Source organism: Leptonychotes weddellii, chromosome 8 (assembly GCF_054177405.1).
Source record: "Leptonychotes weddellii isolate Sample4059 chromosome 8, ASM5417740v2, whole genome shotgun sequence".
NCBI classification, from domain to species: domain Eukaryota; kingdom Metazoa; phylum Chordata; class Mammalia; order Carnivora; family Phocidae; genus Leptonychotes; species Leptonychotes weddellii.
The window spans coordinates 58,506,819-58,531,523 of NC_138376.1; the positions used below are offsets into that span (position 1 = coordinate 58,506,819).

The 24,705-nt window shown below is 38.5% G+C and overlaps 1 protein-coding gene across 4 annotated transcripts in view; it reads right to left on the bottom strand.

Moving 5' to 3' along the window:
* Nucleotides 1-4,953, bottom strand: part of HMGN3 (high mobility group nucleosomal binding domain 3) — a 31,445-nt gene extending 26,492 nt beyond the window's left edge. For all 4 annotated transcript variants that reach the window (XM_081828577.1, XM_081828575.1, XM_081828574.1 and 1 more), the window contains exon 1: nucleotides 4,696-4,953. In XM_081828577.1, coding sequence (XP_081684703.1) covers nucleotides 4,696-4,938 — 243 coding nt within the window. In that variant the 5' untranslated portion in view covers nucleotides 4,939-4,953. The remainder of the gene's footprint in view (nucleotides 1-4,695) is intronic.
* Nucleotides 4,954-24,705: the final 19,752 nt, after the last annotated feature.

The window sequence follows — 24,705 nt, forward strand, 5'->3', positions numbered from 1 at the left end:
GTGAAAGGATAAACGATGGAATATCATTGGGCAACAGAAAAGAAAGTAGTACTGATTCATGCTACAGCATGTACCGACCTCAAAAACATTATGCTGAAAGAAACCAGACACAAAAGGCTGTGTACTCTTTGATTCCTTTTATGCAAAATTTCCAGAAAAGGCAAATCTATAGAGTCAGGAGATTAGTGGTTGCCTGGAACTGGGATGGGAGCAGAGACTGGATGCAAACAACTCGAGAAACCTTTTCAGAGTGATGGAAATGGCTCAAAACTGGATTATGGTAATGTTACATAGCTCTATAAATTTACTTAAAATTACTGATTTGCACACTTTGAATAGGTGAATGGACATTATGGTAAGTAGATCATACTCAAATAAGGCCTTTTTTTTTTAGAGTGAAATTGTACTCCCATCCACACTGCTTGATTGTTGCTATGGGGTGTCAGTATCATTCAGCAATTGGCAGTGATACTTCCAATATTTTTTACCAAACTGGCTTTAAAAAATCACATCTCCTTATTCTTAATAATATACATTTCTTTGATCTCTAGCAAAACTGAACACTTCATCTATTTGAGTCTGCTATTTTCTTATAAGGATATACATCTTTTCCATAAGGACATGTGAGACTCTATCTTTTTAAAATAGCAAACTTTTTTCAGTGATATGTGATACAAATACTTTTTCCCAGTTTTTCCTAAGTTTTTAGATTTTGTTAACAATGGGTTTTTGTCATACTGAAGTCGTGAAGTCATGAAGTCACATCCATCTGTATTTTCATTTATAGAGTCTGTCTCTGGTGTTATGACATGTGATATTCTTTTGAAACATTAATCAGAAACCTTGAATATTGTTAGTTAAGCATCCCTTGTGCCCAGCCCAGAACTACTAGGCCTCTCCACTTTAAGAGATAAAACCTAATTTCAAATTTCAAAGAGGCAGACAGCCTTTTCTTCCTTAAGCCTTTGAGTGTAAAGAGACACTAATGTTTACACCCCAAATTCATGAAAAATTGCCTCATTAGTGTATTTCTGATGTGATACACTAGACATTTCCAATAGTTCCAGTGATGAGGTACTGGAAAAATTAAAAAAAAAAAAAAAGATGTGAAAATGTGTTTGCTGTTGCTAATCATGCCAGGACCATGACTCTAGGCCTCACTGGCTGATCTCTCTTTGTAGAACATCATATCATCACATAATAACGTGACCACAGCAGGCATTCATGGCTGTCTGACCAGAACAGTCTAGAACTCAGTCACTCATGATCTCAGCACCACCTGCATTCATGCATATTATCATTTTCCCTGCTATCCCACTCACTACTAAAAAGTGGTGGGTGGCCCATCACCCATTAGGTAATAAATACTGGAAACTGAACTTTTTTCAAATTTAGCAAACTCAGAAAGAGATCTAATGTTAACTAAAGAACTCCTTACTGTTGAGTGCATATTGCTTCAAAAAATTCTACTACAGGGGCGCCTGGGTGGCTCAGTCGGTTAAGCGACTGCCTTCGGCTCAGGTCATGATCCTGGAGTCCCGGGATCGAGTCCCACATCGGGCTCCCTGCTCGGCAGGGAGTCTGCTTCTCCCTCTGATCCTCCTCCCTCTCATGCTCTCTGTCTCTCATTCTCTCTCTCAAATAAATAAATAAAACCTTTAAAAAAAAAAAATTCTACTACAGTTATAAAAAACCCATTTGGTTTAATATAATTATCATACACAAAGATAGAGATAAAACAAAGATATGATTAATAAAAGAACGTTTTATATTAATGTGGGTATTATGGCCTTTAATTTGTTTAACTGAGTTGATTAATAAAAGAACGTTTTATATTAATGTGGGTATTATGGCCTTTAAGTTGTTTAACTGAGGCCTGCTTATATTAAGATACAATCAGAAGAGGCATTCAAATGCCTGATAACAGAAAATGACTCTGTTTTTCTCTGTATATATTTGAGTCCTACCTACACTTGCAAGATCCACCCAAATTCAACCTTCTTTTCCTATCAGTCCTACAGCGTTTAGAATCTATACCTAAACTGTATATTCTGGAATATATATACGTATATATATATTGTGTATATATATGTATATTCCACATATATATATATAGTCTTAATGTTACTCAAGTGCTTTGTGCCTGCTACTCTTATCATCTTCAATGAATTGAATATAAGCTCCATGAGAGTGAACTATGTATCCCCATGACATTAAAGCAGTGCTAGGATTCCAGATCTTACTCTGCAGAACAGCCTAAACAGGTGTTTATTAAATAACTTTTCTTGATTTCTGGAAAAAGTTGAAAAAAGGGGGCCAAGACGGCAAAAAAGTATTGCGGGGGCACTTTTAAAAAATTTATTTTAATGTAAAACAGGCAGTCCTTTAGTCAAGAAAAATAACGTGGAGTAGTATATAAATGTTTTAGCAGGTGCCCCAGCTTTATAGCTCTTGACGTGCTAGGCACAGATTGTCTTCAGGTCTTTTCTTTGCATCTAGGCAGGCTTTACCAGTAAGCTCCAGTGGCCTCCAGGATTCCATGAGGCAGCTCTAAGGTGTGACTGATAGATAGGATGGCGTGGTAACTATGTTAAATTTGTGGCTGCTTCTGTCCAGGTATCAACTTTGGGCTCCAGGTATAAATGAAAAGCCTTCCTATTAATCAAGGTCAGGTTTTCCATCTCTGAAGAACATGCTGATGTCCTGAGGGATGACATTCAGGTGCTTGTATGCAAGTCTGCCCCTAGTCCCAGGATGCCTGGCTAGCTTCTTCACAGGAACTCCCTGCCTTCCAGAGAAATAAAATAACCAAAAGCCAGTACTGTTTTTTCCTTCCCCTCTGTTTCCTTAAGAGAGATGGACAATGAGAGCAAGTAAGAGTAATGGTTTCACCAACTGTGGCCCTTCAATAACAACAAGGACTCCAGCACATCAGGGTCTAATAATAGGTTTGTGCACATCTAAGTTACTGTTCATTTAAATTTGCTAATAATTCTCAGGAAAAGGGATGGCACAAATTCACTCCATAACTCATCTCTTGATGATTGGTTCTTTTGACTCTACTAGAATTCCCAACGTAGTCATTAAACCTCAGATAAATGTTGAAAATGGTGGTATCATTTTAAATACCCTAGTTCTAGTAAAACAGGCCTGGAAAGCAATATTTTCATAAACAAATTTAAATAATGAATCTCAAGTATTAGTACTCTTAATATGCCATCCATCTTCTCAGGTTCCTAATCTCTTTGCATTTCCTAAATTCGACTTGACACGCCCACCACTAAATCTTTGGTACTAGCTATTGGTTGGTGAAACGTTGGGGAACTCAGGTATTCAAACCCTAGTTCAATGGCGTTAACACCTCTCAAGATGTACCGAGGAGTAAATAAAATAATACAAGTCAAACTCTTCCCACAGTATGAAGCACACAGTATGTGCACAATAAACTCTAAGATTAAGAAAAAAAAAAACACAACAAACTTTTGTTGTGTTTTTTAAAAAGTGTAGGAGACAAGTTCCCATCCAATTCTTAGTAATGGCGGGTAAGAAAGCAAAAGCTTCTCTATTTTCATAAAATAATGCCACAAATCAGGCCATAGTCTTTAACTGATAAAGCAGGATATTATTTGTAATTTTGCCTCAAATTTAAGACACACTGATTTACACTCCTGGCAGGCAGTGGGAGGGTGCAAAACATTTTCTTAGGTTACAGCCGCCACACACCGGTTTTCTCTGGGTGAAGGAAAACCTTCCCTTCCCTCCCCAGGACAATGACCCCGAGGGAAACATGCAACGCGGTGCTAGATACTTCGTGTCCCGGCCCCACGCGGAAGGGGACGTAATAGTCCTCAAGGAGCTGAAGCTGGGACGAAAATGTCCCCAGTTCCTTGTGGGTACCGAGGGGCGCGGGAGCACGCGCACCCCGCCTTTCCCGACTGAGTGTGGGCTTGGGTCGCCGGAGTGGACCCGGTGGCCCCATTCCTCGGCAATCCACAGTGGGCGCCACCGGCGCTGTCCCGTCCTGCGCGTGGCTAACTCCGCCGCTCCCGCCGCGAACTGCCGGCAGGTCCCCGCCGCCCGGCCCCGCCTGCGCCGTCCCCAGCCCTGATTGACACGGGAGTTGGTACATACGGGTCTGCAGCGGAGGCGAGCAGGGGGGTGAGTGCTATTTTAAACATGGCTTTCCCTTCCCTTGGCCTCAGAGCCAACGCGACGCGCCCAGCCGTGGGCTAGGCCCACCTGGGAATAACCCCAACATCTGCCCGACTTATTTTTTTTTTTTCGATCTCCCTATGCATGGACTTGTTCCCCCCCCTCCGCCCCCATCACTGCTTTCCCTACACACTAATCACAACCCGGCAGTTTCAAAGAGGAAACTCCCCTCCTGGAAGGGCGAATGGAAAGCTCTTTTGCTTCTTGTTGTTCGAGGTGGAAACCATTCCAGCTAGCATGAGTTCAAAAAGAAGGGAAGCCGCGTCGCTGGAGAGAAAAGTATCAGTCAGAAACCGATGAGGACGGAGGGAGGGAGAGAGGGAAGGAGGAATGTCCGCAACAGGCATCTGAAAAGCGTGGAGAAGCAAAGAGATTCGCAAACGCCGAGTTACTACCAAGCGCATTCCGCGCAATCCACCGCAATGACAAGATCTGCTGTAAGCACAATTTGAAGGCCTTTGAATCTTTTTTGGTAAGACTTACCTTTCTCTTCGGCATAATGACTACGTTCGTGCAGCTAAAAAGTAAAGCAACGGGATGGAACTGCAGACACCGCCGCTGGATGCCGCCGCCGCAGCTGCTCACGCACAGGGCACGGCGTAGCCCGGCCTCTCCGACCTGCACCTCCGCGGCTCCCTCCAGGGGCCCTCTACTCGCTCGCCTCTCCGCTCCTCCAATGAGGAGCCCCGGCAGCCGGCCGCGAGGCCCCATTGGCTGCGGCAACATTCTAAATTCCACGAGGGCACGCCCACCTCAGCGCACACGGTAAGCGCTGTTGTAGTTTCCACTTCACCGAAAAAAATCTGCCTGGTGACTGAGCATGCCCAGTTCAACTAGTAACCCCCAAGCCACACGGTCCTGGAGTTTCATCGTTTCGCTGCTCCCTATTTGGATCCTGTCAGTAGGAACAGTGTGGGCCTTTATAGTCAGGAAAAAGAGTAAGGCTGGACACATCAACTATATAGTATAAGTATATGCACAGCAGGCACTTGATACGTTTCCTACCCCGTAAAGGCTTGTAATGAATGTTAGGTGATGGAGACCTGTAAGAGTGAGAAGATACCCTGTTCTGGGAGAGTGTGGCAATTTCTAAGGGTCTCAGTTTCCCTTTCTAGATATCTAATGACAATAATCTCAAAAGTTACTTAGCTTTCGTTTCCTAAAAATCTGTGATTACAAATCACTCACTAATTCAGCCAACTTCAAACTAGGCTTGAAGATGAATAGGATGTTTGTTATGGAAATTAGAAAAAGAATGAACAAGGTCAGAACAGATTATATTTGAAACATATTTAAATAAATATATTTAAAATAGACATAATTTAATATTTCTCAAAGTTCTGCAAGGCATTAAACTGACATTGCAGAGACACTTCTGAATTTATTTTATGAGATCAGTTTTACCCTGATAACAAAACCAGTGTAAGATCTCAAAAGAAAAGAGAGCTATGGACCAATATCCTTTATAAACATAGACACAAAAATCTTGAACAAAATTTTAGTAAATCAAACCCAACAACATTTAAAAGGATAAGACATCATGACCAGTGAGGTTTATCCTAGGAATTCAAAGTTGGTTTAACATCTAAAAACCAACCAATGTAATTCACTATATTAATAGAATAAAGTAAAAAACAAATCATTTCAGCAGATACAGGAAAAGCACTAGTGAATGGGTAAGCAAACGGTGGTAACCATATGCAATAGAATAATACTCAGCAATAAAAAGGAACAAAATATCCCTACGTGAATGAATGCCAAAAACAAGATGCCACATGAAAGAAGTCAAATACAAAAGACCATAATGAATAATTTCATTCTTTTTTTTTTTTAAAGATTTTATTTATTTACTTGAGAGAGAGAGAATGAGAGACAGAGAGCATGAGAAGGAGGAAGGTCAGAGGGAGAAGCAGACTCCCTGCTGAGCAGGGAGCCCGATGCGGGACTCCGTCCCGGGACTCCAGGATCATGACCTGAGCCGAAGGCAGTCGCTTAACCAACTGAGCCACCCAGGCGCCCTGAATAATTTCATTCTTAAGAAACTATAGGAAAAGCAAAATTAGGCAAGCTTAGTTTCATAATCATATTAGAAGGCAAAAGTTCACATCATAGGAAAATATATTGAAGTCTTACACCACATACATGGCTAAGTTCACTTTGGTCATGCAGAGGCTGCAAATATGCATTAAATGTCATCAAGTAGTTAATTTTACACTTGATCTTAGCCAAAAGGCTGAGAAGCGATCAAGTAAATTTTAATGCATGGCTTTTTTCTTTATTAATTTTCAGAATAATGAATTGACATCCCAGCAAACTCTAGAAGTGGTCAATGATTTTATTTTTGTAATATCTTTAGGAACTGATGGATTTGTATGTATTTGATATGATTCAACCTATTGCCATTATTACTATTTTTTAATGCTCATATTGCCCCAATAGGAGATCTTTTTCAAATTGGTCCTTTTGACAGATTTGTCTTTGGTAGATTTCTTGCTTTCAGGCATTCAGTGGATCACAATATGCTCAGAATAACTCGGATAAAACCAGTTCTTTGCTTGAGAATTGGATAAAAACTTTGAGGTTAATAATTTTACCATAAAAATAATATTTATAATGGAGTTGTCTTGGAAAAGAGTTCATTTGCAGAATGCTTGGTGGTTAAAAAAGAAAAAAAGCCAGTGAAGACATTTTTAATAAGATATGTGTGGGAAGGATGCTGGGTAGCACTTGTAATCTGGGTCGAAAATTTTTTCTTTATGGAGATCAAAATGTTTCACAACAAAGGTAGTCTAGGGTGAATTTTTCCCTCTGTGAGGAAAAGCGGCTCACAATTTGGCATCTTTAGTTTATATTTTTCAAGGCTAAACAATCAACAGCAAACAAAATTGTGAATGTTTTTACTGCACATAATAAAATAATTGCAATGAAAATGAAATTTGCTAGTTGGATAAAGAAAGTTGATTGTGGGAACCTTGGGTCATTTGAGCCTCTTAGTTCATTTACAAGTGACAAAAATCACAGATTAGTTTTGAAATGAATAACAGCATTGATCCTCTTTCCTTTGAAGTGGATTGCACCTGCCTGAGGAGAACACTCTGGAATGGAGGGTTCTCCCTGTAGCTTCAGTAGCTTTACGGTCTGAGAAAATAAGCACAGACCTGTGGAGGAAAGAAGAGTAGGCAAAGAGAATAATTTAGTGGGTAGGTAGAATTCCAGGTTAGGAGATAAAGACAACTGAGCAGAAATGAGCATGCCTCATGCAAGACAGTGAGGAGGCAAGGTCAACCTGGTAAGAAGTAAAAACTCATGTGTTTATCAGTATATTCTGCTGAGTGTTTCACTTGCTTCGAAACATCAACCTCTAAGCCAGTAAAGTCTTCTCTACAAGATGTGGAGACTATCTTAGCCAAGATGGACAGTGGACAAATAAAGGGAGTTACTTCCTGAGGAAGAAAGAAAGAAAAATTAGTGAACAAACTTCTTTTCCAATTCCAATTCCTCTCCCCTTCTTTCCTAGTCAAAACAGTTGGAATCTTATACCTACCTCAGCATTTTTCAAAACAGCAGGGCAAACCCATTGGTGGTATCATGACTATCATTAAGGAAGAGAGCAGGAGAAAGGAGAAGAAAAGAAAGGGCAGAGCATGGAAAATATCAGGGTGCATTTCACATGGTAAAGATAAGTAGTGTTTTCTAAAATGTTTCCATTTTTCATACATTCCCACATAAACACACAGCACACATGTACGTATATAGTTGGCATGTATGGGCGTGTGTGCGTGGAGGCGTGTGTGAGTGTTCTAGGTTGAGACTTGAAATGTATTTTTAGGATAGGTATTGGTATATTTAGGATAGGTATTACTGTGAAGTAAAGCTACTTCACAGCCCTAATGAATCTTATGGATCTTTGGCGTTCCAGCAATTTCTTCCTCTGAAGAAGGGTGCTTAATCTTCAAATCTTGAAAGGAAGTTTTGAAGGGAAATTATCATCTCCCTCTTGATCTGTTCATTCTTCCCTCTTTCAGGCAGGCATAGGCAGGGTATTGCTTTAATTAATGGCAAATTGCTGGAGAATTAATATGTAGAATCTATTGTTGCTTCTGATAACTCTGTAATTCTGGAATAAACTGTTCTTCAGCAAATTGGCCAAAGATTTCCAAAGGTGAATGATTTCAGGAATATAACAAAACATCAAAAACAACTGACAAGCGGTGGCAAAGGAATACTTTATTTTGTTCGTATTTTTATTAGTCAAATCTCTAGTTTGCTGAACGCTAACTTTTGCAGAGACCATGTTACAGTTTTTACAAAGTAACCAGGTCTAAGAGCCACCAACCTCAAATCACAGGAGCTGCCTGATGCAGGTACCTAGACCCTAAGCCCAAGTTATTGAATCAGAATTTTTAATGACTAGACCTGGGAGTCTGCACTTCAAACAAGTTCCTCCTATGATTCTTTTATGTGTGTATGTATGTATGTATTTATGAGAGAGAGTGTGCACACACAAGTTGGGGGGGCAGAGAGAGAGGGAGAGGGAATCTCAAGCAGACTCTGCCCTGGGTACAGAGCCCGACTTGGGCCTTGATCTCCCGACCCTGAGATCATGAGCTGAGCCGAAACCAAGAGTCGGACAGTTAACTGCACCACCCAGGCGCCCCTCTCCTATGACGCTTATACTAGAATTTGAGAATTTTAGGCTAGGCCTTAGTTCTCAACGACCATTTGCTGAATGCCAGTACTTAGATTCGAATGCTGTAAAAGCCTGCTGCCTACTTAACACACTTGCAGAGAAGGAGCATAATGCTGTGGGTGAAACTTCCCTACCATGGACCTCCCCTTGTGCTTCTACTCCATCTGTCCTCGGTACCAGTTTTGCTTGGCACTACATGCGTACTCTGCATTCTTCTCCCTCCTCTTCTCTACTTGTAAGGAGCATGAAGGGTCATTAAAAACTGTACACTTTGAGATCCCTAGAATAGCACCTCCTCCCATCTTCGCTGGCAGCGCTCTGGGCAGCTCCTTGAGCCCCTGACAAGATTAAATTCCCGGGCCCCACATCCTCAAAGGGAACCTAACCTGCTCAAAGTTCCACAAACCACACCCTTTCAATGTTTTATTATTTCAGTGATTGTACAAGCATACCTTGTAATTGCATTAACAGCAAGGGGGCCAGGACATTCTGTGATCTTCTAACAGGAACCAACTTGTTGTTTTTCCCAGCTTTCAATCAAATTTAATCTGTGCGCAGATTCTTTACCCTATGTATGTTCTACACAGTTTTCCCACCCCTAGTCCTTTTCAGGTTCAATCTCTGTGTTATTTACCTCTCCTTCTTCTTATTGCTGCTGCTTAAACTCATCGGAGTGTAATTAATTTGCTCTTTGTGACTCCCAAATGACTCTTTGGGGATGAATTAGCCATGCTCAGTAGTTAGAACCAGGGATTGGGCTACATTTGTCCAGCCATCACTTTCTGCCAGATTGGTACCTTGTCTGGTGCCAAGAGCCAGCCGTGTATAAGGAGTGAAAGTTAAGGGAAGGGACTCCTGAGGCTTCATGGTGAGGACGCAGCAAAGTAAGGACACCACTCATCCCCTTAGGGGAAAACTCACAAGCTGCAAAGTGCCAGAAACTCGTTAGGGGTTGTTGCAGATCTGTCAGATGGAGTTATATATACATTCTTGTAGATTTCTGCCTTTGCCAGTACACTCTCAGACAGGACCGCACCCTGCCTTCGAAGCTGGGGATCTTGGCTACCCATTTCTAATGTCTTCTGCATTTCTTCAAACCTCAGAATCCTTGGGATCTTGCAAGAAACACCCAATAGCCCCTTTCCTGTCACTGTGCACAGTGGTCCTGCCTTTCAGGGCAGATTGAACCATGTTCTTTCCTCAATGAAAACAAATAAACAAAATCCAGGCTTAGGGAAATGAAAGTCAAGTGAATCATTCTGGAAAACACCGTATGGCAACTGGAGAAGATTTTTCAGGTTAGCTTGGTTAATAACTGTCCTAATTCTCAAGGCAATACATTTTTACCCAGCAGTGGAACGCTAGCCTGAAAAGTGCCATAATCCTTAAGGCTGCTTTTACACAGAGTTGTTGTTGTTGCTTTTTTTGAGGCATGGCATTGTGTTATTCCCACAGAAAATCTCATCCTTCCCCCCTTTCTCATTCTTACTCCCACTTCTGGTCTTTGGAACCTTTAACAAATTTTTTAAAAATTTGCTTTCTGAATAATCCAATTTACCTCTTTATATATAGGATATGTCAAAACTTTTCTGAAGTTTTAACTATTCTTTAAATAAATCCTCATCAAAAAGCCCTGAATTTGGAGCCATTCGGCTTGAACTCAAATCCCAAGTCATTGAGCTGCAATCCCATTACTTAACCTCTTTGACATCCGCTTTTTTTGTTGCTGTAAAATGACAATAATGATGTTGATCCAAGGTAGACACTGCTAGTTACAAACCCAATATTCACACTAGTCTTCAGTCTTACTGACAGAATTCTGATTTTTGACATTAGACCTGGCCAAAGCAAAACAAAAACTTTAGTTCTCCACTTCCCCAGCAGAGAGAGGTTGCTACATGACACTGTTTTGGTGAATGAGATGTGTGCAGACGTCACAAGGTCATAGTGTCAACACCACCTATGACAGGGCAGGGGCAGACCCAGCCCCACAGCTGCCTTTTGCCTTTGTTCTTCTCCTTCTTCCATCCTGGAAGTTGGTAATAATGTCTGGAAGTAGAACACTTATCTTACGTCCAAGAGGATGAGCAGAACAAGTCAAGAATGAAAGAGAAAGACAGGGCTGCAGGTCTCTGTACTGGCCCTGGATTGTACCACTCCACTACTTTTTATGCATGGAAAATAAGCACCTGCTTGATTAGCCATGGTAGGTGAGTGTCTGTGATGTGCAGCTGAATATAATCCCTAACGAATACACCACCTCATAGAATTGGTGTGAAAATTGGAGACAGTAAGCTATAGGAATGCGCATGTGCCTGCAGCATAGTACTTAACATATTTTGTTTGAAGAAAGTATATCAGTGTTGTAATGAGCACTGGGTATTATATAAGACTGATGAATCACAGACCTGTACCCTGAAACAAATAATACATTATATGTTCATTAATTGAATTTAAATTAAAAAAATAAACTAATACAGAAAAAAAGAAAGTATATTATATTCCCCCATAGATTATAAAATAGAACACAGAAAAATTTTAACTTTTCCTGAATCCCTAAGGGCCTGATTATGAATGTTTAGTGTAAACCTCTTAAAATCACTTTAAAATAGGCAGAGATAAACATTACAAACAAGTTTTATTGTTGCTGTAGAATGTACTGCCCTAAACTATGGCCTACTGCCATGTGTTAAGGGATGGATATGTTGGCTTGTGGCTCAACTCCGTCTTTGCTGTAGTATGCCTCCCTGTACCGTCGATGCTAGAATCTAAAAAACCACATCCCAGAGCAGCTCGGGTTCTGGGTGTGATTTGGATTTGGCCAATTAGATGCACTAGCATGAAATTTGTGGAGTGGCGATTAGGAGGAGGCCACACTAGGCTATGTCTGCTGTGTCTGCTGCTTTCTCTTTTCCTGCAACAATATCCTCAGAGATCCCAGGCGCTGGCTTTGTGGGTTTTGCTAGGCAGGACTCCCTGCATCCACTCTGCAGACATAGACTGTAGCAGGTGAGGCATGGTCTGGAACTGGGAGCAGTGGTGGCTTCCTGATTGAGAAAGTACTTTTATTCTCATGGAGTCCTGACGCTAGTGGAGTCCTGACTTCAGAAGAAGCAGAGCTCCTTCGATGACCTGGTTCTGGGGTGTGACTTTGGGAGTTTTCTGAAAATTAAAGATAGAGTCTGTTTCTTTAGTCCTCCCAGCTGTCCACAAGCCATTGACTCCTTGAATGTATCTCTTCCTCCTTAAATTAGATACAACAGGTTCTGTTCCCTGCATCTGAACTCAGAGCTATAGAGCTTCTATTAGTATTGTTTAGAAAATATTTCCAGCTTTATTTCCATCTGAATCTATGATTATGGACGCAAATGTTGAGATGCAGACTGTCTATGTGTGTCCCTGAGTGACCACTGTGAATGGTGCCCTTTGAAACCCTTTCCAATGGATATGGGACATAAGTGAAAATAAACCTTTTATTTAAGCTGTTGATATTTGGGGAAATTTGTTCTCACAGGATTATCTACCTTATTCCAAAATGACATAGAACTTAGAACTTAAGAGCTTGGGGTACTGTTTTAATAATAAAATAAACCCTAAAATATGTGGCATTGGCTTAAGAGCTGGTCAGAGAGAATCAAATAAACTATTGCTGAAGACTGGAGGAATGGATTTTTCTGGTGATGAAACATTTGGAAAAAGTGTTGCCTGCAGTAAATTGGAAGGTAAAAGGCATACCTAACTTTGGGGAAGAGATTGAAAACATTAATACTACCATTTAATTGGCTGCTATCAACTGCATTTGGCACAATGTTACAAGAAAGAGATATGTTTGGAGAAGAATTGGTCAGTTTGCAATGATAAATAGAAAAGACTAGAGAGTCTACAAATTCAGGGATTCAAATGCAACTGGTTCTCAACCCAAACAGTAAAGGATAAAATTGATACTTTGAGCCACAAGGGACCACAAGGCACCACAAGGCACCACAAACTCAGCTTTGTAGCAAGGATCAAATCACTGAGCATGGGTTAGGGTGTGCTGGCCTGAAATTCCTTTCAATTGGACCAAATAGCTCAAAATAACATACAGTGGTTCAGGAGGAAAGGTGTACTCACTGCTAGGCTCAAGGAACCTACAATTAGGAAGGGAAGGAAGGAGAGAGAGAAGGAAAGAGAGAAAGAGCGGGATAGGGACAGAGATGGAGACAGAGAGACAGAGAGGGAGAGGAGGAGGGAGACAGACATTGGGGCAAGAGAGCAGAGAAATATGACAAAGTCATATGTCTAGAAAGGAAACATGGGGGTAGGTAAGAAGTCAAAGAAGTTTAAGTTGGGAAGATGGTTTCACTGCTAAAAGAGGCACCAAACTGCATTAAATGCCATTGTGGCTGTTTGAGACTTAAAATGACCCTTGGACCCTTGAACAAGAAGTATGCTGAGAAAACTGCTCAATCTCTAAGGCAAAGAAATATATTCTTCACTGCCTACTTCAGACAAGGTCAAGAAGAATAATGGAAAAGGAGGAACCTCCCAAAGGGAAAATCCAAGGACCGTGGAGATAAATACCAGGGGAGCCCCTCCTAGGAAACCTACATGAAGCCTATTCAGGGACAATTCCTCAGCTTTGGGTAGGAGGCCTAAAACTTCTGCTTAGTCTAATATCAGAATTATAATAGGCCAGTGACTGCCATGTGTTTCTCATTCTTCCTTTTTTTATTAAAGGATTATTATATTAAAGCATTTATTAAAGTCACCCTGATCCTGCTCCCCCACAGGGAGGGTCAGGTCTCTGGATCAAGAGGAGATGCACATGGACCCGTTTTAGAGGCTAGTATTCTCTGAAATGAAGACCACCATGCATCACCCAGAGATCCTGGGCTTTGAGCTTGACGTCATCACTGGGATTTTCGAGTTCTCCTTTCTCAAAAGGATTGAGTAAATGCATTTTGTTTGCAGGAAGGAGGGTGAAAGAAATATTTCATGCCCAGAAGAGATGACTATGGTAATAATCAGTACTGTTCATTGGCTTTACTTCTAATGGGATTATCCTTCTCCTCCTCCCACTTTTAAAGTTAGGCCTAGCTATGTAAACTTACTTTGGCTAATTAAATGTGAACATAAGTGATGTTTGTCTCTCCTGAGCACCATTTTTTTTTTACTGTGGTAAAAACCACATAACATAAAATTTACCATCGTAACCACTTTTAGGTGTACTATTCTGTAGTGTTAAGCATACTCACATGAATGTTCTTAGGAAACCCAGAACATTTTCATTTTGCAAAACTAGAAACTCTGTACCCATTAAAAATAACTTCCCCGTTTACCTCCCCTCCCCCCTACCCTGTGACCACCATTGTACTTTCTGTATAAATTTTACTACTGTAGGTACCTCATATAAATGGAATGAATCATGCAATATTTGTCATTGTGGATTGCTTATTTTACTTAGCATAATGTCCTCAAGGTTCATCCATGGTATAGCGTGTGACAGGAGTAGTGTGCTATGCTGAGCACCATTTTTAAAAGTCAGTGTATGATTCACCATACTCTCTTTTTCCTGCTGTCATGAAGAGAGGCATACAGTAAGATGAGCTTCTCTCAGCCTGGATCCCTGAATTATTGAAATGAGCAGTGTTCCCTGCTGACCTGCAGCGAACATTTAGTGAATGAGAAATAAGCCTTTGTTATTTTAAGCCACTGAGATTTTCGGGTCCTTTTTTTCCCCCCAGGGAAAGTTGATAAGGTTTTGACTTTTAAAATTAAAATTTTACTCTTTCAAAGTTTACAGGGAAAAACAATGAACGGAGGCTCTCACAGTGAAAAGGCTGCTGTGTTTGAACCTTACACCTCCATTGCATTGCTTTGGTTACACCTTCTTCTTGAGGTTTTTTGTTTGTTTGTTTGATTGGTTTTTTGTTCTTGTTTTGTTTTCTATGGCCACATCCATGACTTCTCTTTCTTTAGCTGGCCAAAGCCTGGAGAAATCCCAAGTCCTCATTTCTCATCCCTTATCTATTTATCTTGTTTTCTATACTTTGGCTGGTCAATGTCATTGCACCCTATATATTTGATAGGAATACATTTGAGCATCTAAATCCCCTAATAACAGAAGTTAGGAAGATGGAAGTTAATTTTCTCCTTCACATTAAAATCACAGGGTTGAGGGGCGCCTGGGTAGCTCAGTCAGTTCAGTGTCTGACTCTCGGTTTTAGCTCAGGTCATGATCTCAGGGTTGTGGGATCAAACCTCACATCAGGCTCTATGCCCTGTCCTGGAGTCTGCTTGGGATTCTCTCTCTTCCTATCCTCCCTCCCCCTCCCCCTGCTCTTTCTCTCTCAAATAAATAAATCTTAAAAAAAATAAAATAAAATCACAGGGTTTATATGGTAGCACCATGACCAACTGGGATGCAGTCTCCTATTTCATCATCCTGTCATCCTCATTATACAGCTTCTATGTCATCTTCCAAGATGACTGATCCAACTTTATTCCTCATGTGTACATTTTTGCCAGCAGGAAGGATAAAAGAGAAAGAAAAAAATGCTTTCTTTCTTTAAGGCAACTTCCAGAAGCTGCATATAGCACTTCCACTTATATCCCATGGTAGAATTTAGTCACATCAAACATATGAAAGGAAGCTGGGAAGCATGGTTTTCCTTCTGAGCAGTGATGTTCTCTGCTTCCAGTAAATAACATGGAGGTTCTACTTTTGAAAAAGAAGTAAATAGATATTGAGGTTTAACTAACTATGGAAGGCAGAATAACTGTCCCTCAAAGATATCCACATCCTAATTCCCAGGATATTCCTATGAATATGTAAAAACAGAGAAAGGACTTTGCAGTAAGGACCCTGAGATGGGGAGATTATCCTTGACTATCTGGGTGGGCCCAATATAATCACATGAATTCCTAAAAGCAGAGAACTTTTCCTGGTTATGGTCAAAAGGCAGATGTAACCACAGAAGGAGTGTCAGAGAGGTTCCATGTGAAGAGGACTCAAGCCACCACTTCTGAAATTGGAGAAGAAAGGAGACCATGAGCCAACGAATGCAGATGGCCTTTAGAAGCTGGAAAAGGCAGGAGAACAGATTCTCCCCTCGAGGCTCCAGAAAAGAACACAGCCCAGCTAACACCTTATTCTTAACCCAGGAAGACATGTTGGACTTCTGGCCTATAGAACTGTAAGACAATAAATGTTTGTTGTCTTAAGCCACTGTTTATGATAATTTGTTACAGCAGCAATGGAAAACTAGTACACTAGCATCTCAGGCACCGTGCCTCTCTTTAGCCACCCAAGTGTCTGTGCACACTTCTTTCTTCACACACAGAATACACTCTCTGTCCAAGGGAGAAACCCCTTAAATCCTGTCCATCTCTTCCATTTACGAGAACCCATCTCTAGATCTTTAATCTAGTCTGGTGTTTTACACTATTTTGACTAACATCTCTTGCTAGACCAAAGAGAAAATACTCTAATATGAGGCTTCATGTTTGCTTTTGACTCTATAAGGAAACCATGAGAAAATTTAATTACAAGGTGAGGATCAATTGACTTTATGTAGGAAGGATTTGAAGAGCTCTTGTCCCACAATCTAAGAATTAGCATTGTCCCCAACATTGTAGCCCATTTCTAAGAATTTCATTTTGGCTACTTCCCTGTACTGAGACCCCTTACAGAATACATAACCTAGTATATCAGTGTCTTTAGACTGGAGAAGTAATCTTCATTTCGGATGCTGACATGTCCCTGCTTCCAAAAAGGTTTAAATCAAACATATAAAATCCCTGTATACTATTGATTCCTCCCTTTATCAAAATGGCAAAATTAAAACAAATGGCATTCTGTTCCAGTTAGGATATAGGAAATATGACGATCACTTCCATCCTTAAATGAAAAAAAAAATTACATAAACTTAGAAACTCATATTTTAAAAGAGAGAGCGATTAAATGGAAAAAAAAGAATCTGAAAGAAACTAAATTCCAGAGAAGGGTCAAATTCTAGCAATACATATAAATACATAATAATGATAGCAATGTAGCTGAATTTTTTTCAGAAATCACTCAAAAGTGTTACTTTCCAGCAAAAGTAAAATTATTGAAAAATTTAAAATAATTTCTTAATTATTTTTAGTAAACTAAACTTCAGGCTTTTGTTTGGTGTGAAAATGTAACTTTTAATTTAGCTGCTAATTTATCATGCAGATATTGTTGAAAGTTTTCTTTTTAGCACTTGACATAACTGATAACATATCAAATACTTTTTATCAAGTTAAGCAATAAAATATGAACTATTTTTATTTAATTTTCAAACTCCACCTTACACCTGAAAGCATGAGGAACAGCATCACCAGATCAACAGCAGCCCGTACCCATGTTCAGGCTACCTCTTGAAATGTGATTTTTGAGATCAAACAATTGAGCAAGAGAAAGTCCTTGATTCACAGCCTTCTATTAGACATAGTTTTGTAGAACTGACCTGGCATACATTTGGTACCTTCCATGAATCCAGTGTCAATGCTGCTTATGTGATACCCCTAAAAACCCAAAACTCAACAAGAGGAATAAAATACTAAGGAATAATATTTAATTAGGTAGAGCTGCACTTTGGAGAGCTGCATTCCATTGTAATATTAAGTTTTTTTCTTAACACTCTCCAAGGAACAAATTTTGTCCTGTTTGGTGCAACAGTGCCCCACTGAGAATGCATAATCTAAATGAATTTAAAATATTGATAGAAAATATTTATAAAGTGCATATTTGCAAGAAAAATATATTTTCCCTTGAACTATATAATTTCATTTTTTTCTTACATATAATTTTATGTGTACAAGAGATTACTGCCCGCCTCCTAAAAAAATTGCCTAACTTGATTACAGAAGTCAGCGATCCCAAAGTTCATTTAATAGAAATTCATTTTGGAGTGCACTTTTTCTAGGGACTTCAGGGATCATCTTGTACAGTGTGTCTAATCTGAGATCTTTGAATAATTACAAAGGTAATAATGAGATGTCATGTGCTATTTTCAATATTTCAAAATTCCTTGACAAAATCATACTTCTGCTGGGCTTTTTTCCCCCTAATGTGCTCAGTTTTATAGGTCTTTGTTCTATAAAAACAGGACATCAAATTGTTTCTTAATTACCTGATCAAATTGACATCTCCTTCCAGCCCAATCACTTACACTGCCCTCTGCCTCCCACAGCTTGCTCCATCTGTGTGGCCACCATTCCTAGTCCCCCTTAGAGATTTGTCAGAATTTTTAACAAAACAAAAAAATGAAATAATTGTTGCTCACTAAGTGATTTTTTTCTAGACATAATATTTTGAAATACAAGGTCCATGGTTAAAAATTATTAGCAGGAGAGTTTAGTAGTGTCAGTGTTTCAACCTCTCATCTGGTTTAATTTCTACAGAGGTCTAATGAGGTCAAATGCATTTTCCAAGGTCATGCAACTGGTTAATGATGGGGATAGGACTAAGTCCCAAATTTCTGACTAAAACCTGTCATACTACTCACTACATTAATGCCGTCCTCAGCATCATCGACAGTATTAAACGCTTGTGCAATAGGTGGCATGAAGGCCATTTTCTGTGGATAGAGGTTAGTAGCTGCCTTCACACCCTAAGGCTTGTAAGGGCTCCTTCTCTGTGCCTGCTTGTATGCCAGGGTATTGTCGTCAGCCCAGACACAGCACAAGGCTGGGAGGCAGAATACTGGTGCAGCATTTTTGACAGATCACTGAAAGCAAGCACGTGTTGTCTGTGACTGCTGAGTTGTGCTGTGATAATTGTGGTTTGCAACAATGTCCCTAAGGCACTGCAGGTTCTCAGGATGTGATCTGAAGTATCAAATAGTTATTACATTTGGAACAGTTTTAGCATTTACTATATTTGATAGCATTCCTAGGTGACAATATGGCAACTCTCAGTCAAACACAATTTTTTTAAATATTTTATTTATTTATTTGACAGAGAGATAGAGAGAGAGGACAGGTAGGCAGAGAGGCAGGCCGAGGGAGAGGGAGAAGCAGGCTCTCTGCTGAGCAGGGAGCCCGATGTGGGGCTTGATCCCAGGACCCTGGGATCATGACCTGAGCCGAAGGCAGACGCTTAACCGACTGAGCCACCCAGGTGCCCCCACAATTTGTTTAATTGGACTTTAAAGTAAGATTTATGGAATACAATTTAATAGAAGACTCAAGGTCTAGAGTCATATTGCTTGTTTTCATAGTTTATACTTGCTATTATAGTTTCACTTTCGCCTCATCAAGCCTTTGCAGACAATTATGGTATGGGTCTCAATGATTTTTTTTTTACTCGTTCAAACTACTTAACCTTTTGAGTTCTTTAAAACACAATTAATTCATCAATTATGCATTTGTTCAATAAACTATTGAGCACTTACTATGTGCCAGATTTATGCTAGATATTGGGGAGATACTGGTGAAAAAAAGACATAAAACTTAGGGACTATAGAACTTACAGAACAAATAAAATTACAACTATAATGAGTGTCACTGAAGGGAAGGTATGGTCATGTTACAGTTTATTAAAGGTAGATTTGATAAAATTGGGAATAACAGAAAATGATCCCTTGAGGAAGGAATGATTAAGCAAAAGTCTGAAGAAATAGCCTTTAAATAAGCAAAGAAGGCAGAGAAGAGTCTTCAGGCAGAACAGCACGTGTAAAGTCTCTGTGGCAAGAGGGTGGTTCAGTGAAATAAAGGGCAGTGTTGCTGGTGTGCAGAAAGGGTTGGAGGTTATTATATGAGATGATGTGAACTAGGACCAGATCATGCATAATTTGTAGGCATTTTTAGGTCTTTTTGCTTTACTTGGAGAGCTGCTGAAAGCATGGAAGGAGGTGGGGTGATTAAAGTTCGTTTAGGAAAATCATTCTGACAGCATTGTAAAGAAAGATCAGAGAGGTAAGAAGGAGGTATTGAGTAGGAATACAAGTGATAAATGCTGATTGTTTAGACCATGAACTCTTTTTTTTTTTTTTAAGATTTATTTATTTATTTAAGAGAGAGAGAGGTGTATGCCTGGGAGTGGGGGTAGGGATAGAGAGAGGGGGAGAGAGAGAATCCCAAGCAGACTCCCCACTGAGCATGGGAGCCTGACACAGGGCTTAATACCACAACCCTGAGATCATGACCTGAGCCAAAACCAAGAGTTGGCTGCTCATCCAACCAAGCCACCCAGGCTCCCCAACCATGAACTCTTAATAGGGGTGATATCACCCCCAACAGGGTGAAAATTGGTTCATTTGGGGGCAAAAAAATCTTAGCTATTATTATTATTATAGTTTGTGACCCTCCAAAGCTCAACTCTGATTGATAAAACCTTTTTCCTCAGCATTTAATATCTCTCATTGGGTTTTAGTGTTGTTTTGAGGTATCACATGAGCAACCTTGGCATTGGATTTTTGGATGATGCACAAAATGTATGCAAAATCAGTGCTACCTAACAACAGGGAATAGATGGCTGTAATTGGGGACTTTGTCTTGCAAGATAATTTGATCTTGAATGCATATTACAGGAGATGGTCTGAGCATGGGTATGGGCTGCTTTTGGCTACCTTAGATGCTGTTTATGTTTGATTTTAATGCTTTTGTGTGTGAGTTGGGCTTTGAGAATTAAATAAAAGCAGTTTATATTATGTTATTTAATTTGACAGAAGTTAATCAACTCATCATTCATCTTATCAAATGATAAAAAAATGGCAACAATATCTGAATTGGTATCTAGCAGTTAATTAAATTAAATTTTATATTCCAATATCAGGCAAAAGTCAAAGTCAAAACTAAAATAACTTTAAGAAATTAATTAAAAAATTAATTCAGTTTTTTTTTTAAGATTTGATTTATTTATTTGACAGAGAGAGACACAGTGAGAGAGGGAACACAAGCAGGGGGAGTGGGAGAGGGAGAAGCAGGCTTCCCTACGAGCAGGGAGCCCGATGCAGGGCTTGATCCCAGGACCCTGGGATCACAACCTAAGCCGAAGGCAGACGCTTAACAACTGAGCCACCCAGGTGCCCCTAATTCAGTTTTTAATTATACTTTTGCTGGAAAATACAAATTTATTTATTTATTTATTTATTTGAGAGAGAGAGAGAAAATAACCAGGGGTCAGGGCTGAGGGAGAGGGAGAGGCAGGCTCCCCACTGAACAGGGAGTGGGACGCTGGGCTCAATCCCAGGACCCTCAGATCATGACCTGAGCTGAAGGCAGACACTTAACCATCTGAGCCACCCAGGTGCCCCTGGAAAATACAGTTTAATGGTTTTTTAAGAAAAACTTGATTACATGTCTATTATTAGTATGTATTTATATAAATCGCTCATTTGCATTTATGCATATATTTGATACATTGCAATTTACATAAGCATGTAAATTACATTAAAATTTACCTAGTGTAAATTGGGGAATGGAAGGGGGATAAAAGTAGAGGATTGCTATTTTCCATAGTAAGCTTCATTTAACATTTAAAACAATGTACATATACAAGTTTGATAAAAATTAAAACTTATACATAAAAGTTTAAATGACATACTGTGTTTCAAAATCATCAGACTACCTGGTTTGTAATAAATAGCTAATAAATTTTTTTATTCATTAAAAAAGAGTTACTCAGCAAATATAGTTTTAAAGTTAAGTTAAATGTTGAAAGCTTTCTAATTTACCTTTTAACTTCAAAATTTTACTTAGCCATTCTTAATCCTATAGTGAATAAAAAACTCCTGTATTTAATATGTTTACTTTTTTTATATATAAATCATAACTATACAATATATTTGTGGTGCTTACATTTTGTGGATAGGGCAATTAGGAAAAAATGTTGAAAAAGGCTTCTTAGGACATAATAATGAGGAAAAGATTAGTAAAAGTTGTTTAGACTAGGATGATGGAAGTAGAAATGCAGAAACAGAAAATTTGGGGGGAGGTAAGTCAACTAGGATTTGATAATGAATGGGATTTAAAGAGTGAGAGAAAGGAAGTTGTGAAAGATAATGCCTAGGTCTAGTTTACACAATAACAAATGATTCAGTGAGACACTGAGATATGGAAACCCTGGGAAAGTACCAGGAGTTTGTCATTTGCTTGTTTATTTTGTGGAATCTTGTGTGTGTGTGTGTGTGTGTGTGTGTGTGTGTGTGTGTGTGATTGTGTATTTGTGGGCAACATTTAATGAAGAAGTTTGCAAATACTGACTTTTAGGTGCCTATAGTAGGCAGAATAATGGTTTCCTCAAAATTTCCACATCCTCATCTCTGGAAACTGTGAATAAATTATGTTACATGGCAAAGAGGAATTAAGGTTACAGATGGAATTAAGGTTGTTGATTAGCTGACCTTAAGATATTAATGGTAATCCCCAAGGAAACCAATAAGAAAATAACTGAGATATATAGTAAAAGATAAATTCTATAAGGGAATTAAAATAGAACACTAGAAAGTATCTATTTAACATAAAGGAAGGCAGTAATTGAGGAATTGAAGAATACAAAAGACACAAGGAACATATAAAACAGCAAAATAGAAGAATAGAATAAAATTTATCTATAGACCTAATAGATGTCTATAGATAGTAAATCCTAGCTTATCAATAATTATATTAAATGTAAATGGATTAAATTCTTGAGTTAGAAGACAGAGTGGCAGATAGATTTAAAAACAAAACAAAACAAAAAAAACAAATTAAAAAAACCCCAATAATCCAACAGTATGTGCCTAAGAGACTCACTTTAGGTCTAAAGACAAAAATATGTTAAAAGTTAAAGGATAGAAATGAGATACTTGTAACCAAAAGAGAGTTGTAGTGGCTATACAAATACTAGACAAAATAGACTTAAAAATAAAAATTAGTTTTCTAATTTATAACACTAGAGAGAAAGGTGGACATTTTATAGTGATATAAGGTCAATATGCTAGGAAGATACAACAAATATAGACATCTATGTACTTAACAGAGACTCAATATGTATGAAGCAAAAGCTGACAAAATTGAACAGAGATATAGTCAATGTGACAATAATATTTGAAGACTTTGATATCTCACTTGCCATAATGAATAGGGAAATAGATCAACAAGGAAATGAATTTGAACAACAGTATAAACCAACTAGACCTGACATCTATAGAAAACAACCCAACAACAACAGAATGTATATTCTTCTCAAATGTGCATGGAATGTTTACCAGGATAGATCATAGTTAGGCCATTATATTGAACACATTTCAATAAATTTAAAAGGATTGAAATAATACAAAATATGTTATTTCAACTACAAGTGAAGGAAATTAGAAATAAAAAACAAAAGGAAATTTTGAAAATTCACACATATGTGGGAATTAAATAACACACATCTGAAGAACCAATGATTCCAAGAAGAAACCACAAGGGAATTTAGAAAGTATTTGGAGATGAATAAAAGTGAAAGCACAACAAATCAAAACTTATGGGACACATACACACTCACAAAAAACACAGTAATTAGAGGAAAATTTATAGCTGTAAGCTATGAGAAAAAGAAGGAATATTTCAGATCAACAATCTAAACTTCTAACTTAATATATAAGAAAAAGATGAGCAAGTCAAACGCAAAGAAAGCAGAAGAGTGGAAATGATAAAGACTAGAGCTGAAATAAATAAAATAGAAAATAGAAACATGATACAGGAAATCAAAGAAACTAAAAGTTAGTTCATTGAAGAGATCAATAAAACTGACAGATATTTAGCTAGACTGATCATGATAAAGAGAGAAGATTTAGTTACTAAAATTAGGAATGAAATAGGGGACATTTTTACCAACCTCATAGAAATAAAAAAGCTTAAAATTAAATACTATAAATAATTATATGTGAACAAATTAGATTACCTAGATAAAATGGACGAATTCTTACAAAGATACAAATTACCAACACGACTCAAGAAGAAATAGAAAATATGTTATTGATCTATAATAAGCAAGGAGGTTAAATCAGTAATCAAAACCTTTATATCAAAGAAAAGCCCAGGACCATTTGGCTCCACTGGTGAATTCTACCAAGTATTTATAGAAAAATTAGCACCAATCCTTCACAGACTCTTCCAAAAAATAGGAGAGAAAGGAAAAGTTCCTAACTTATTCTATGAAACCACTATTACCCTGATACAAAAGCCAGGTAAGGACATAACATGAAAAGAAAACTACAGACCAATATCCCTTGTGAATCTTCAACAGAATACTAATAAGCCAAATCCAGCAACATATAAAAAGAATTATACAACATGATCAAGTGGGATTTATTCCAGGAATCCAAAGTTGTTTCAACATAAAAAATGAATCAATGAAATATACCGTATTATAGAATAAAGGGGAAAAAAACCCTCAACATGATCATTTGAATAGAAGAAGAAAAAGCATTTTCTGATAAAAATATTCAATAAAGTAGGAGCAGAAGGGAATACCCTCAAAGTAATAAATATCTATGAAAAACTCATAGCTGATATCATACTTAATGGCAAAAGTCTGAAAGCTTTCTCCCTAAAATCAGGAACAAGCAAAGAATGTCTGCTTTTATGACTTCTATTCAATGAGAGGGGGAAGGGGAGAATCTAATTGGGGTGAAAGAAGTAAAACTGCCTCTATTTACAGAAAATCTATTATAGTAAGTTCAGCAAGTTTGCAGGATACAAGATCAATATACAAAAGTGAGCTGTGTTTTATATATTAGAACAAACAATACAAAAATGAAATTAAGGAAAATTATTTCACTTACTATAAAAGTATAAACAAGAATAAAATACTTGGGAATAAA